Below are 13,542 nucleotides of genomic sequence, written 5' to 3'. Positions count from 1 at the left end.
TGCTATGAGAATCAGTCTTTTCACTGCCACATATAAACTCAGCTGTGTTGTAGCTAGTCATGTTGGGATACCATTTACCTCACAGTCCTATTTTATGGTGTGCTAGTTGAAACTAACTTGCCATGTGCCCTCCTGAATCTTACTTGTGGTGCTGACACTGCCAGCCTACCTCCAGTAGCGACAAACAGTGGGTGCACTGGGCAGAGTCCCCCGCTAGGGGCAACTCTCTGCTCTGGAGGGTAGCTCCTTCTTGGTCTGTCACTGCCCTTGAGGGTGGAGCAACATGATGTTTCTGGCCAGACTCCCTCAGCACCTGCTCTATCAAGTAGCGTGGTAGCTTCTTTCTAGTGGCTGCTAGCTTGTCTAATTGCAGGCAAATGGCAAATGCTGGCTGGATACAGAGCTAGGCTGGTTGATCATACTCTTACTATTTTCGTGCTTCTCCACCAGATGTGGACAGCTGTGAGAAGTGGCTGAACTGCAAAAGCGACTTCCTCACCAAGTACCTGAGCAAGGTGCTGACAGATTTGCCCAGTTGCCCCTGCTCCTACCCACTGGAGGCCATTTACAGTGCTGTGAACCTGCAGGATGAGCGCCAGGGCAAGAGTTTCCGTTGGCGGGATGCCAGTGGGCCCAAGGAGCGCCTGGACATCTACAAGCCCACAGCCCGCTTCTGCCTGCGCTCCATGCTCTCCTTGGACAGCACCACACTTGCTGCCCAGCACTGCTGCTACGATGATCACACCCGTCTCATCACCCGGGGCAAAGGGGCTGGTGTCCCCAACCTCATTAGCACTGAGTTTTCCCCAGAGCTTCACTACAAAGTGGACATGCTACCTTGGATCCTCTGCAAGGGAGACTGGAGCCGGTACCATGCTGTGCGGCCTCCCAACAATGGGCAGCAGTGTGCTGACAATCCTGCTGAGGAGGAGTACCTCTCCCAGTTGCAGGAGGCCAAGGAGTACTAGCCACTTGCCATGCTCAGGGGAGCCACAAAGCAGCAGGTCTCCCATGCACCCTCAGGTGAGCCCCCAGCAGCTGGTGGCTCCTACCACAGCCCAGGCTGTAATAGCTGTCATCCCTTGTGTATCCCTTTCCTGGGAATGCAGCAGTCTGGCAAAGCTCCAGGTCCTGCTCACAGGCTCGTTGCTGGTGCCAGGCAGAGGATTTACCATCCATTTTGTCCTTTCAGAAGGGTGCATCAGTTCCTTTCTGATTTTCAAAGGTGAAGGAGTTTATTACTGGGTGATCCCTGCTGTGCTATCCGGGAGGCAGATCTCACACCATTGCTTCCCTCTGGGTAGCACAGAGCCCAGCCAGATCTCTAGCCTGGAGAGGGGGGAGCTGGAGGGAATGGGAGGCAGTGATGAGTGTAAAGTGGAAGCTGGGTTACCCCCATTTACTTCTTCTAAAGCATTCTCTATGATTTTTTCAATGCCACCTGTAAGCTAAGGGTCTGCAGTGTGAAACGGCTTCAGTTCATGTTGGTTTCACACTACATCTGAGGAGCTGGCTGGGTGCAAGAAGGATCTGCTTGGTCATGCCTGTATACCAGCCTTGGCATGTACTGACTCTATTCTAAAACTTGGAGTGGACCCTCCTAGGAGATGCAGGGCTGTTCCCCAGCAATATGTAGAGCGTGGGCCTCCCCTCTTCTCTGCTTTTTGCATTCACAATTGGGAAGGAAAAGGGAGAGGTCTAAGAGGGTTTCATGAGCTCCTGAAGGTGCATAGGACCAGGTGCAAGATGACCTTCCACAGCAGTTTTGGCTATGAAACAAAAAAACAATACCACAGTGTTTTGGTTAAAGGGAGCAGATGAACTACATCCCCTGTTGCTGCTTGGAGGTTACCCTATCAAGGCTGCCTCCCTCTCCAGCACAGTTCATGCCCTGGTGCTTCTCTTTGAGTCTGAGATGCCCACCTGGCCACTCAATGAATGTTAGTCTTACAACACAGTAGCTCACTTGGAGATTGTGTTTTCCTTAACTGGGGCAGCTCAGGGCTCAGGTCCTAGAGTTTCCACTCATCTTTACAAATCAGCCCCAAGCAGGACTCTCACCAGCCTGCCCATGGCTGGGACACACTCCAGGCTACTACAGCTCATCCTGCATTCTCATGGGTGATTCTGGGGAGCAGAGATTTGACCTCAAACTCATTCCTTTTAGTCAACTGCCACATACCTGCAAAAGCATGTGGCAGCAGAGACAGCTACGGGCTACTGTAATGCCCATATTAGCTGTCTTCTACTCTCATTAGACCTCAGGGACCAGTTCCCCATAGTGATGGGAACAAACCACTCACTACTGTGAGCACGAAATGTTACTGCATTTCCAGTCTACTGTTCAGCACTCTGGCCTTTCTCTGTGATGAATTTGCCCAGATCTCTAATAAGAGGCAGCCCCCAAAAAGCAAGCTGTAGTCACACCATGTCATGCTTAAGCCTTCCTGCTTGGCTGAGGTGTGCCTGTCTCACTTGGGCTGCTTCTGCCTAGCATCTACTGTCAGTCTCTGTATACAGGACAATTTTCTCAATGAAATGCCAGGTGCAGGAGCAAGGAAAGGAATGAAGTTGTTTATTTCCTCCCCTACCCTGAGCAATAAGAAAGCTTTCTGGATAGCCTCAATTTTCCCCATTCTTCCATCTTATCCCATTGTAGTGGATCATTCTTCACCTGTGTATATTCTTCTTCCCAAGGTGGTTGTGTCCTGTGCAGCTGGAATAGCCCTAGAGCAGTTACCAGCTCTGCACACAGAACCGTGCCATTTCCTTTGCTCACCTGTGATGGAAAGGTGAAGAGTAGAACGTAGAAGAGCTAGTGTCACAGGAGAGTCAAAAGTGGCTCCAAATGAGGAAGACGTGCGTACACTAACAAAGATGTCATTAATTCTTGGAGTCTGCAAGTCACAAATATGACACTTTATTGCCACTTTGGTCTTACCTGGGGTTTCCAGCTTTTCGCAGGTCCTTGGCAGTTTTCTTCCAGTACATTTGGGAAATGAGCTTCAAAGCTCCCAAACTTCCCACAGAGAAACAAGGCTGAACATCTTAATCTTTGGACATCATTGTGTAGCTAAACCTGGCAAAAACTGTTCACAGATTCCATTTAGCAAACTTTATGCAGCAGAAAAAAATAAAAGAGGAAATCAAGCAAAAATAAAGAAGGCTGGAATCAGTTCTAGATTAAAGACTTTAACCAAGGTAGTTGGTTACTCCATATTTTTCTGCAGAATTCTGTTAAATGCAATGGCATCTATCTAGGTTCAGAAGATTGATTAGTCTGTGAAATTTCTATCCTCATTTGAACAACTTTCTCCTGGATCAGGAAATATCCAAGCTACAGGGAGTCTTTCTGGGACTATCTTGTATCTGTTGATCCTTTTGCCTTTGTTATTTACAGAATATTGCATCCTCGGTCATCAGTGCATAGGACTCCATTGCTGGTAAAACAAAAGCATTTATGAAATTGTCACTAAACTGTTCTCTTTTAGCTAGTACACAACTCAGCCGCAGACACAAGTTACGGGTGCTATCAGAATATAAGTAGGCACAGTGCTTTTCCCCAAAGCATGCAGTTTTAGATGACAAGTATCATGCAAAGAATGAGAAGATATAACCAAATAAGCATGGATGGAGACCTAGATTCTAGTAAATATCAGTGACCATTACATGCTCCCTAGCCCAAGTGGTCATTTTTTGACTAGTTTCCTGTAAAGAGGGAGTTTACAAGGAGGTGGTAATGAGGGGATGGCAGTGATTGAGCAGCTTGGTTCTGGGAGCTTATCACATGCATGTGCAAGGGGGCTCACTGAGGAAGCCATGGAGACATTTGTACAGGAAGCTGACAGATATTGAGTGGCTGAGGCTATGGAAGGCTGAGCTTGTTATCGTTTGTCATCCAGTAGAGCATCCTCATATTTCTTCTCCCATTTCAAATGCTATCACTAACAACAGAGGACTCTCAGACAAGTTTGTCTTGAATCAATACCTAGACTTCTTTAAAATAACCTCCCATTAAACATGGGTCCAATATTGGACCTACACATGGAAGCAGGATCTCTGCAAATAAAGTCTTTCTGGAAAGACTTTCAGTAGGTCAACCAATCTCTTTACACTGGCTGGTCTCAGAGGAAGTCCTCTTATAATAAGGACAGTTACACAGGAATTGCACCCTCTCCCTGTTTATACTGAATATGTCAATCAACGTACTCCCTAAAAATGAAACAATAATTTTTGTAACAAATGCTATTCCTGTCTAAGAGTAGGTAGAAAACTTTCTTACAGTGAGCCCCCATTAAAACCTGGTTGAAAGCCAAGTGGTTATTCTGCCTCGTTGTCTCTGTGGTTTGGAAGACACAGGCATAAACTGAAGCATGAGAAACAAGAAGCAGTGTTGTTCCTCACACAAGCACCTTACACACTAGGAGGCTTTGCAGAGCACCATAAAAAACGTAGAGACGAAGCGAGCATTTATTTTTGTATCCCATCAAAGATTCTGTCCAGTTCACTGCTATTTAAGTGATGAATCTCTTAGTTTCCACTCCTTAAGTTTATTATTTTATATGTTTAATATATATAAAATGTATTTTATTCCTACAAAAATTCATAGAGAAGAATTCTTTATCTGACTCTCCAATAAAGCACTTTAATATGTATGTGCTGCCGTTGTCATTTAGTTGGGAACTGAAATGAATGTTGCCAGAAAGTTTTGATTTGTTTGAGAGGGATGACACCATGTTTAATGCTGCATACTTTGGCACTCTAGCCACAGCTGTATTGCAAGAACCCTGATGGATTTGCTTCCTTCTCCTACCGTTTGCAATTGATGATGCCAAGCAAACTTCAATAGCAGAGAGATGCAGAAATTTCTGAATGTTGCAGATGGTAATTTCCAGCTTATCATTAAGGCTCAGAGGAATCTGATTTTCCTGACCTGGTGACTTTCTGATACTCCCATTCCCAGTCAGAAGAAAGCGGAGAAGGAGAACAATAAGGCTACTTTCAATTGCTTTAATAATAGTGATTCAAATCCCAAAGCCTTCAATTGTGAGGTGGTGCAGAACGTTGGTATTCTTTCCAAGTGCTTTGCTCAGTCCTAGCACATTAAATTTTCTGGTTCATTCATACACAATATTTATTGTTTGTGGTGATGTTGATGATAGTTTAAGAACAGGTGCAAGTGATGCTGGGAGATAAGGATTATGCTGTTGAGATGTGTGTGTGTAAACTGAATATAGAGCCCTTACTCCTCTGCCCTTTCATCCCCCCCAAATAAATATATTATAGACATCTCTTAAAAATAAACATTTTTGTTACCAGTTTATATCTGCTCTGTAATGCTTGGAAACTTCATCCCATGGGGCTCCTAACTTGATGGCTGTTGCCCCACATATGTGAGCACGTTTTAGTTTTGTGCAGAACAGCCACATTAGGTTTGAAGGGATTTGGGTACTTAGCTTTAGGACTATCCTTCAGCAGCCTCTGGTTTCCCTGTGTTTCTGAATCATCCCAAGGCTTCACACTCCAAAAGTGGCCTCGGAGAGAGGTGTAGATGTAGGTGAAGATGGTGATGTAGTTGGATGTAGATTGTGCACTAGCTAGGGCCTGAAGATGGCGTAACCAACAGCACAACAAATAGATGAAATACTAATTAATTTTCATTATTCTGCCAATGCTTTATTGTATGACTTTCAGCAAGCCACATCATTTTTCCACATGTCTATTAACTTAGCTCATCTTCCCCCCACCTCTTATTTTCTCTGGTTAGTCTCTAAACTCTTTAGGACAAGGCATTTCTCTACTTGTGCCTTGATAAAACTGCCAGGTGTTGATGAACTAAAACTAATAGCACCTGGAAGACGGGAAGTGATGTCCTGGGAATGGGAAACAAAGGAACATCTAGAAAGTGCTGCAAGAATTCTGGATAAAAGGTATTATTCAGAGCCCTCCATCATGGCCACAAGAAGGCAAAAGTCTGGTCGCAGTGAACGAAACATCTCCTAAGAGCAGACTGTCAGGGTCAGTGCTAAGTAACTGAACCTCGAAGCCAGGTTTTATTCCACACTCAGCCAAGCAATATCTGGGTGCCTGCTGACCCTACATGAGCTTACTGCTTTAAGCAGGTGCTGAATATGGGAGTGTGTGAAAAAAACAGTATCACTGCACCTGGAAATATGATTTGATAAATTGTTTCCTGCCTACAGCCTCCCTAGCCAAAAGCTAATGACAGCAGAGGGATATGCAAAGCTTTCCAGGGATCACAACTTTTTGTTGCTGTTAAATTGTTGCATAAATTCTATTTCCAAGCTCTTGATATTTCCAACTGTTTTCCCTCCTTCTCTTTCTTGCTCTCGCTCTTTTTCATTCTGCTGGCTGCACATCTGTCAAGGCTTATCTACAAGTACAACACATGGTGCTGCTCCACTGCTGCTTCGCACCATTGCTGGCCCCTGTCTGAGGAGGAGCAGACAGCTCCTCTTGGTGAAGTATGCTTTGTCACGCTGAGCTTTCTTCTACCTTTCTGCAACATCAAAAACATTGTTGCTTGGATCCCAGTCCAGTCTGGGGGGAACGGGCTGAACTCAGCTGTGCAGAAAAAGTAGCACAGAAAAAAAAAAAAGAAAAAGAAAAGAAAGAAAGAAAAAAAAAAACACTGTTACTCTGGCGTGGTGGTCAAGAGTTACTACTGTGTATAAAGGGCCTAATGCTTTATCCCCTGAGATGAGGCCCCTGTTGTGCTGGGTGCTGAGTCCTGCTCCAGAAACTCCTAAGCTATAGAAATCCCATAGCCAAAGGAGAGGAAACAGAAAAAATTAATATCCTAATTTGCAAGTATGGAAAGGAGCTATTAAGAACTGGAGACATCATTACCCAAGGTCACACAGTAAGTTTCTAGCAAGCTAGAGTCTCGATCTTTGCCGTCTGCTTTAAACCCTAGACTTCTTGACTGGCTGATTTACCTTGCCAGCATGCCAAAGAAAGAGCTTACATGTCTCAGCTGTAACAGTTCTCTGACATCTGACTCATAGCTAAGTTAATTTATACATAGACAGATCTGTGCCCAGATTTTCTTAGGCACAATGTTGTCAGCATGTACTTGCCCCTGCTGACCTTCCATCTTTGCCCCAAATGGGTAGGGAGTAGACAATGCTTGTTACTGTGAATGACATTTCAAAGGGAACCTTGCATAGTTAAGCTACCTGGGGACAAAGAGAGTGAGCGCAGCCCATATCTCAGGAGAGAATGTGGGATTTCATAGGAATGTGTTTATAACAGCAGGGATCTCACTAACTGTGTTTGTTTTCAGGGCTCCTACTCCAAGAATCTACTTCTTGGAAAACGCACAATAAAGTCCAAATGAGCCCAAAATGAGCCACTCCAGAAAGAGAAGACACAGGCCGATAAAACCAGATGAGTTTAGCCAAAACCCGTGGAGCAGACCTGAACCACAAGGCCTGGCCTTAAGCGATAAAAATGGTAGTGATGGGCTGTGGGCCTTGAGTTAAAACTGAAGCTTTGGAAAGGAAAAAAAAAAAATCCTTTCAGGTAGAAATCAAGCAGTCGCCTTCCTGGCCTGTGGAAAGTCTCCATTGTGTGCAACACATTGTGCCCTTCTGGAAATGCGTGTTGGTGGGGACAGTGTGCCACGCAGCTGTCAAGTTCTCTGTGTAACAGTATTACATGAGCTGCAGTTTTTCAGCAATACCTTCTGGCTGCAGCATATATACTGGATTAAGAGGCACTCATGACAGGAATTCACGAGGAATTCATGAGGAATTCATGACAGGAATTCAGGAATTCGTCTCCTGAGCCATGCTTTAATCCTGCGTGTTGAGATTCCCTCCTCATGGAGTGGCATTCCTGCTCCTGGCCCTGGATGCTCTCAGGCTATGCCTTTCTAAGTTCTCATTTCACTGATACCCTCACCAGATGCAAAGCCAAACTGCAGCCTTGGGGATGCTGCAGTCATGCTGGGGCAATCCTGCCAAATGTACTCATGGGCTGGGACTAAGCATATCCATCACTGCAAAAGAGGGACCCCATGCATTTGCAGTTGGAGGAGGAATGTCTCACTCTCCTTTCACAGTGATGCCACAGACAGCTGCCCCCTGGAAACGCATGAGACGAGCCCAGCTGGCCAGGTCCTTTCCCACTTTGTTCCAGGTCCTTGAAAGCATTTCAGTTATTCTTTTCTCACTGCATGGCAATCCAGCAGTAACCCTGCTCCTAACCCAAGCAGCTTGACCATGGAGGAAGGGCAGATGCAGGCTCGACCCTGCAGCAGGGTCTGGCAGGGAGCAGCACCCAGCCCAAATGCTCTTCATCAGGTGGGACTGGCCAAGCAGGAAGCTAGCCACTGGGGACAACCAGCATCAGATTTCAAGGCTTCCAGTGCATTTACAAAGCAAGATACTACTACCGCTGGGGAATGCTTTTTTTTAGAATAGTGAGGTGTAGAGGAGGAGTCTAAGGACAGCCTCAGCAACACAGGGTCTGTCCCCAGCACAGATACCATGCTGGCAGTTGTCCCGTCTCCTGCCAACAGGCCTTGGGTCACACATACGGGTGCCAGAAGCAATAAACTATGCTCATTTTCACCAGTCAGTGGCTAAAGTCTTCTGTGCAGGCAGAGGGAGGTAGCACCAGAAGCAGTGTGGCCCGCTGTTGCCCCATCCACATGGCCCTTCGCCTTTTCAAGTCACAGCAGTGACAGACCAGCTGCAGATCTGATTGCCGTAAAGTTATTTTTCACGAGGAGCATCAGGCACCCCACAGGCACCAGCCCTGCCCTTCCAGGCAAGGGTCAAACTGGCCGCCATGGCTCTGTGCCCTCATGGAGTCCCTCCACTTTCTCTCACCCTAGCTGTCACCAGGGGTGTCTGCGGTTCCTGAACAAGTGCCTTTCCCCACTGGCTACCACCTCTGTTTGCCTGGCAACAAAGTGCATGAGGAAGGGCCTAAACTCATGTCCCATCTCCTGGACAAGCCCTCACTGCCCAGTCCGAGGGGTGATGACCTTCCCAGGCTGTGGGCTCCCCACAGGGAGGGGAAAGCAGCCCCAGCACTGTGCTGAGTGAATGCTGAGCTCTCCAAGAGGCCACCACCTCCTGTCTCAACCAGGACAAGGCACTGCTGCTGGATTCAGAGGTATTAGATACAATCTCTGGGACATCGGGTTGCCTGGGGATGAGGGTGCTGCTATGACTGCCACTGCCCCAGCCCCAGCCCCAGCCCCAGCCCCAGTGAGCTGGGAGGCAGCTATGTGCCCTCATAGCGCAGGCAGTTGGCCAGGCCCTGGGGAGGGAGAGCTCTGCTGGCAGTGGCCCAACTGCAGGGAGGCTTAGCACTTGTCTGGAAAATGTGAGCTATCGTTGCCACCTCCATCTTGTGTTTGTTCAGCAGCAGAAGATATTCATAACCCCTTTTGGTGGACAAAATGTGCCTGCCTGGACAGAAGTGCCATGGTGCCATGGCACCCTGGCACAGCAATACCCTCTGCTGCCACTGGTGACGGGTGATTTGTGGCAGCTTGGACACTGCTAGGTCTAGTTTGCAGTGGTTGTGCTGGGAGCTGAGGCTGCAGCTGGTAGAGTGGCTGGCTGGTGGCTGAAAGGCTGGGAGAAAGCCCAACAGGGCATCATAGCCTTTACACACTGGGGGACGTACCACAGAAAACAGGTTTAGAAGAGACCTCAAGAAATCACATAGACCACTTCCCACCACAGGGACATGAGCAAATCATTCCTTACCCATGGGTCTCTCTCTCTCTCTCCTGAGCTTAAAGATCTCTGGCATCTTAAAGATGGAGATGCCACAGTATCCCTCAGCTTTACTGTTCTTGCAGGAAGAAGTATTTTCTTAACGGTAATTTAAATCCTTCCTGCTTTAATACCATTACATCTTATCTGCAGTGGTCCTAGAAAGCATAGCAGTTCCTTATTTGCTCCTACCTCTCACATATTTGCAGAATTTTATCATTGTGCTCCCTCCTCCTTGCCCCTAGTCTTTTCTTCTCTAGACTAAAAAAATGCAATGCTTTCACTCTTCCCTTATAAGCAGTATTTCTAGACCACTGGACTTGCTCCAAGTAATTCACGTCTTTTTTGAAGTATGGAGCCCTAAACTGAAGACACAGAATCTCATTGGAGGCTTTCTTAATGCTACATGGAAAGATCTCTTCATGAGGCCTACATGAAACAACCCGTCCAGGCAGCTTTTGTTTTAAATTTATGTTCCTTTGAAAATCCACCCTAACCTGTCCAACTTAAATGTAATTTATGATTGTGTTACCAAGTCTGTTGTTTCCCCTCTTGCACATATATTACTGGTTGCTTCTGCCTCAATGCAAAACTACAATTCAGTAAGGTCAAATACAATTTTTTTGTTCTGGATCACTCTTCTACTCGATCAAGATTATTTTCAATTCTAAATTCATCTTCTAAGAGTTTGCAGCACTTCTGTTACTATGAATTATGTTAGATTTTTATATTATCAATTATGTTGTTTTCTGTACTGAAAAATACTGGATTCATTATGAGTCTATTAGGCCTTCCCTGATTTGCTAATAGAAACATCATAGGAAGCAGTGCCTAAAGTCTTAATAGAGCCCAGATACCCTGCCAAAGAAAGAAGTTAGATTGACTGGATATAAATCACACTTGATACAAGGGTGCTGACTGTTTATGGCCTGATTATCTTGGTATTTACAAATTTATTGATTGTATTTTTTCTGTATTTTTTCACAAATTGATGTTAGAATCTCTGGTCTAATTCCCTTATCTACTTCTCCTCTCCCTTTCTCCCCTCTGTCTCCTTCCCTCCCATCCTTATTGAATTTTAAAATTGCTCCAGTTCTCCAAGTAGGTCTCTTAGGGTAAGCCGCCTCAAGCCCAGTCATGCTGCAAATAACCAATTATTTCTATCCTAGTTTTATTTGTACATTCTTACCACGTTGTTACTGAAGTAGGGATGAGCTGATGTTTCAAAATAGTTTTTATAGTTACCTAGGTTAGGGGATTTCAGTCCCTGATTTGTGACCTCACTTTCCCTTTTGAAGATTCACGTACATAAATAACTACTAAGTACATTAGAAGGGCAAAGTGAATCATATCATAGATCTCTAAACCAGCATCCGGTCTCTGACAGCAGTCAACAGCAGCTAAATAGGAAGGAAGAGTAAAGAGGAGGGCAAGTGTATGTTGCTAATTTCCTGAAATAATCTCTCTGCTGCCAGCATCTGGTAGCAAAGTGATTTCTTATGCCAGATACAATAGTTATTCTGTTTAATATCCCTTGGTGGTTTTTGTCCTCCAGGAATTTGTCCACTCCTGTTCCGAATCCATGTAAACTTTTAGCATCCATAATACCTGTAGTGAACCTGGGACTTTCCTGAACAGTTAAGTGTGTTCAAAGAACTATTAGCTTTGCTTGTTTTGACTCTGGCTTTTTTCATTTGATGGTTGCTCTTTACTTGTCCATATGTCTCATAACTGTCCAGCTATCTAACATAGCACCACCTCTGACCTCTCAGCACAGGAACGTTTACATATCATGCGACAACTTAAGGCTTGGATTGCCTTCACTAAGGAAGCAGAAGTACTGCAAGAGATTACCACGGCTGTATCCAGTTGGAGCTAACGTATCCCAGTATGTTCAGCATCTCAGACTAACTGCTAGTTCACAGTCAAGTATTTTAGTACAGGCCTTCACTCACCAGTGGTTTAATCCAGTACATTCTGTTGTGAACAGCCAAAGCATGGCTACACATCCTGTTCTACTGTTTTGGGGTTGGTGATTTTCAGCTCAAAAGGCTGGGAGTCAGCTGTGACACCACTGGCATAACTTATGGCAGGCAGTTTTGCTAGAAAATGTCTACCACAGCTCTCAAACTGCATGTGAGCAAAAGCCTAAGTCTGCACTGCTATGTGCTTGTGGACTGCTGGCAGAGGCCATACTGTGTCCTATCACAGTAGTAGCAGAAAGCCCAAAGTAAACCATGTTTGTGATGAAAGGAAAGCAATTAAAATTCCACTTCAGCTGCTTTCCTGTTCCACTTCCCAACCTTCCAACAGCAGGTGATTAGTGCAGCCAACTTTCTGCTGCCCTCTGCTCAGCTATGCCAGAGCAAATCTACCTGCTGGGAGCACTGCTGCCACAGTGTGGCCAGCTGCTGCCACAGCTAGTAAAGTACAATGAAGACGCTACGATTCAAGTATCAAGTTTGTTTCAAGTTAAATCAGAATGAGCTTATTTTCTCTATTTTGAAATAATTTTGCTTTACTTACACCAAAGCTCTTGTCTTGCCTGTGAACAAATCTGCCAAATCTGCTATTTAAGGTTTTCTGTATTTCTGTCTAGCATTTCCTAAAGAAAAAACAAACATGCACTCTAAATAATGCTAGAGTGCTTATAACATGCTAGATTCCTGCAGTCTACCAGCTGCTTACAGTAGTACATCTGCGCATAAGCATCTTTGAAAAATACCTACACTCACTTTTCTAGCAAAAGAGGGAATCACGGACACAGGGAAGCCCTACCGTATTACAAGTGCCTGGTCCTTCATACAACTTCAGTTTCAGCCATAGCTCAGCAGAGATAAATACACAATATAGAATTTAGTTTTATGCCACTCTCTTGAACCTGGGCACGAACTGAAACACAGGAAAATCCACTTGAACATAAGTAAATATTTTTTCCACCATTACGGTGGTTGAACATTGTAACAGGTTGCCTAAAGAGGTTATGGAGTCTCCATCCTCAGAAATATTCATAACCCAACTAGACATAGTCTGGGACAATCTGCTCTCACTGACCTTGCCTGAGCAAGGGAGTTAGTGATCTCCAAATGTCCCTTCCAACCCCAACTATTCCATGATTCTGTAACTTTATGTTCAGACACACTGTATTGTGAATAACCACTGTGGAATAATGATGGGACAAGACTAGAAATAATTTCTATTTTGATAAACAAATATACTTGAGTTGCCTTTTAAATAGGCATTAAAGTTGTCTTCTTGAGTTCTCTGCTGATAGCTAAGACACGCCATCAAGAAAAAACAAACCAACCAACCTCCAGTTCTTGCTAACTAAAAGTAAGTAATGTTACTCAGTTAGAGCTGCTCTGTAGATTAAACTATACTATCAGAAAACGCAACAAATAGCTCATCCCTCAAAGGCAAAATTAAGCACTTCAGTCACTCTAGCTGTTAAGCAGATTGGCATTTCTCACTGGAACTGTTTTCCCCATTCCCTTCTCCCATCTCCAGCAAGAAATTTAGTCAGCACAGAAGAAATCTCCATGAATTGTACTAGCAGGAAAAAACATGTGATTTCCCTTCCTTACCAGTAGAATGAACAGCTGAAGTGCACCTTGTTTATTTTACAGAACAAATCTCACCCCCACTGAGAGCCTAGTTAGCATTGGCCTGATGTTCTTGGGGTTGTCCCTAGACTCCACACCCTTGCTAGAACACTCTTTATAGGTAAGAGTTTTCCTAGCTGTAGTTTGCTTATTTTCTTGGACACTGGGCAACTACATGATAT

General features: G+C 45.0%; 1 protein-coding gene across 3 annotated transcripts in view; it reads left to right on the top strand.

Moving 5' to 3' along the window:
• Window positions 1-13,542, top strand: part of ISM2 (isthmin 2) — a 37,137-nt gene that overhangs the window by 18,099 nt on the left and 5,496 nt on the right. The window contains exons 6-7 of one of the 3 annotated variants that reach the window (XR_009958516.1): window positions 451-1,023; window positions 2,698-5,262. Coding sequence is in view for 1 of the 3 variants with exons in the window: in XM_062576811.1 (XP_062432795.1) it covers window positions 451-968 (518 nt within the window). In the remaining 2 variants the exon portion in view is untranslated. Of the gene's footprint in view, window positions 1-450; window positions 5,263-13,542 lie in introns of those variants that run through there. The other 2 variants (XR_009958517.1, XM_062576811.1) reach the window with 2 other exon arrangements.

This window comes from Rhea pennata, chromosome 5 (genome assembly GCF_028389875.1).
Source record: "Rhea pennata isolate bPtePen1 chromosome 5, bPtePen1.pri, whole genome shotgun sequence".
NCBI classification, from domain to species: domain Eukaryota; kingdom Metazoa; phylum Chordata; class Aves; order Rheiformes; family Rheidae; genus Rhea; species Rhea pennata.
Note: the sequence above shows the minus strand (reverse complement) of the source record. Positions and strands in the feature narration are given on the sequence as shown.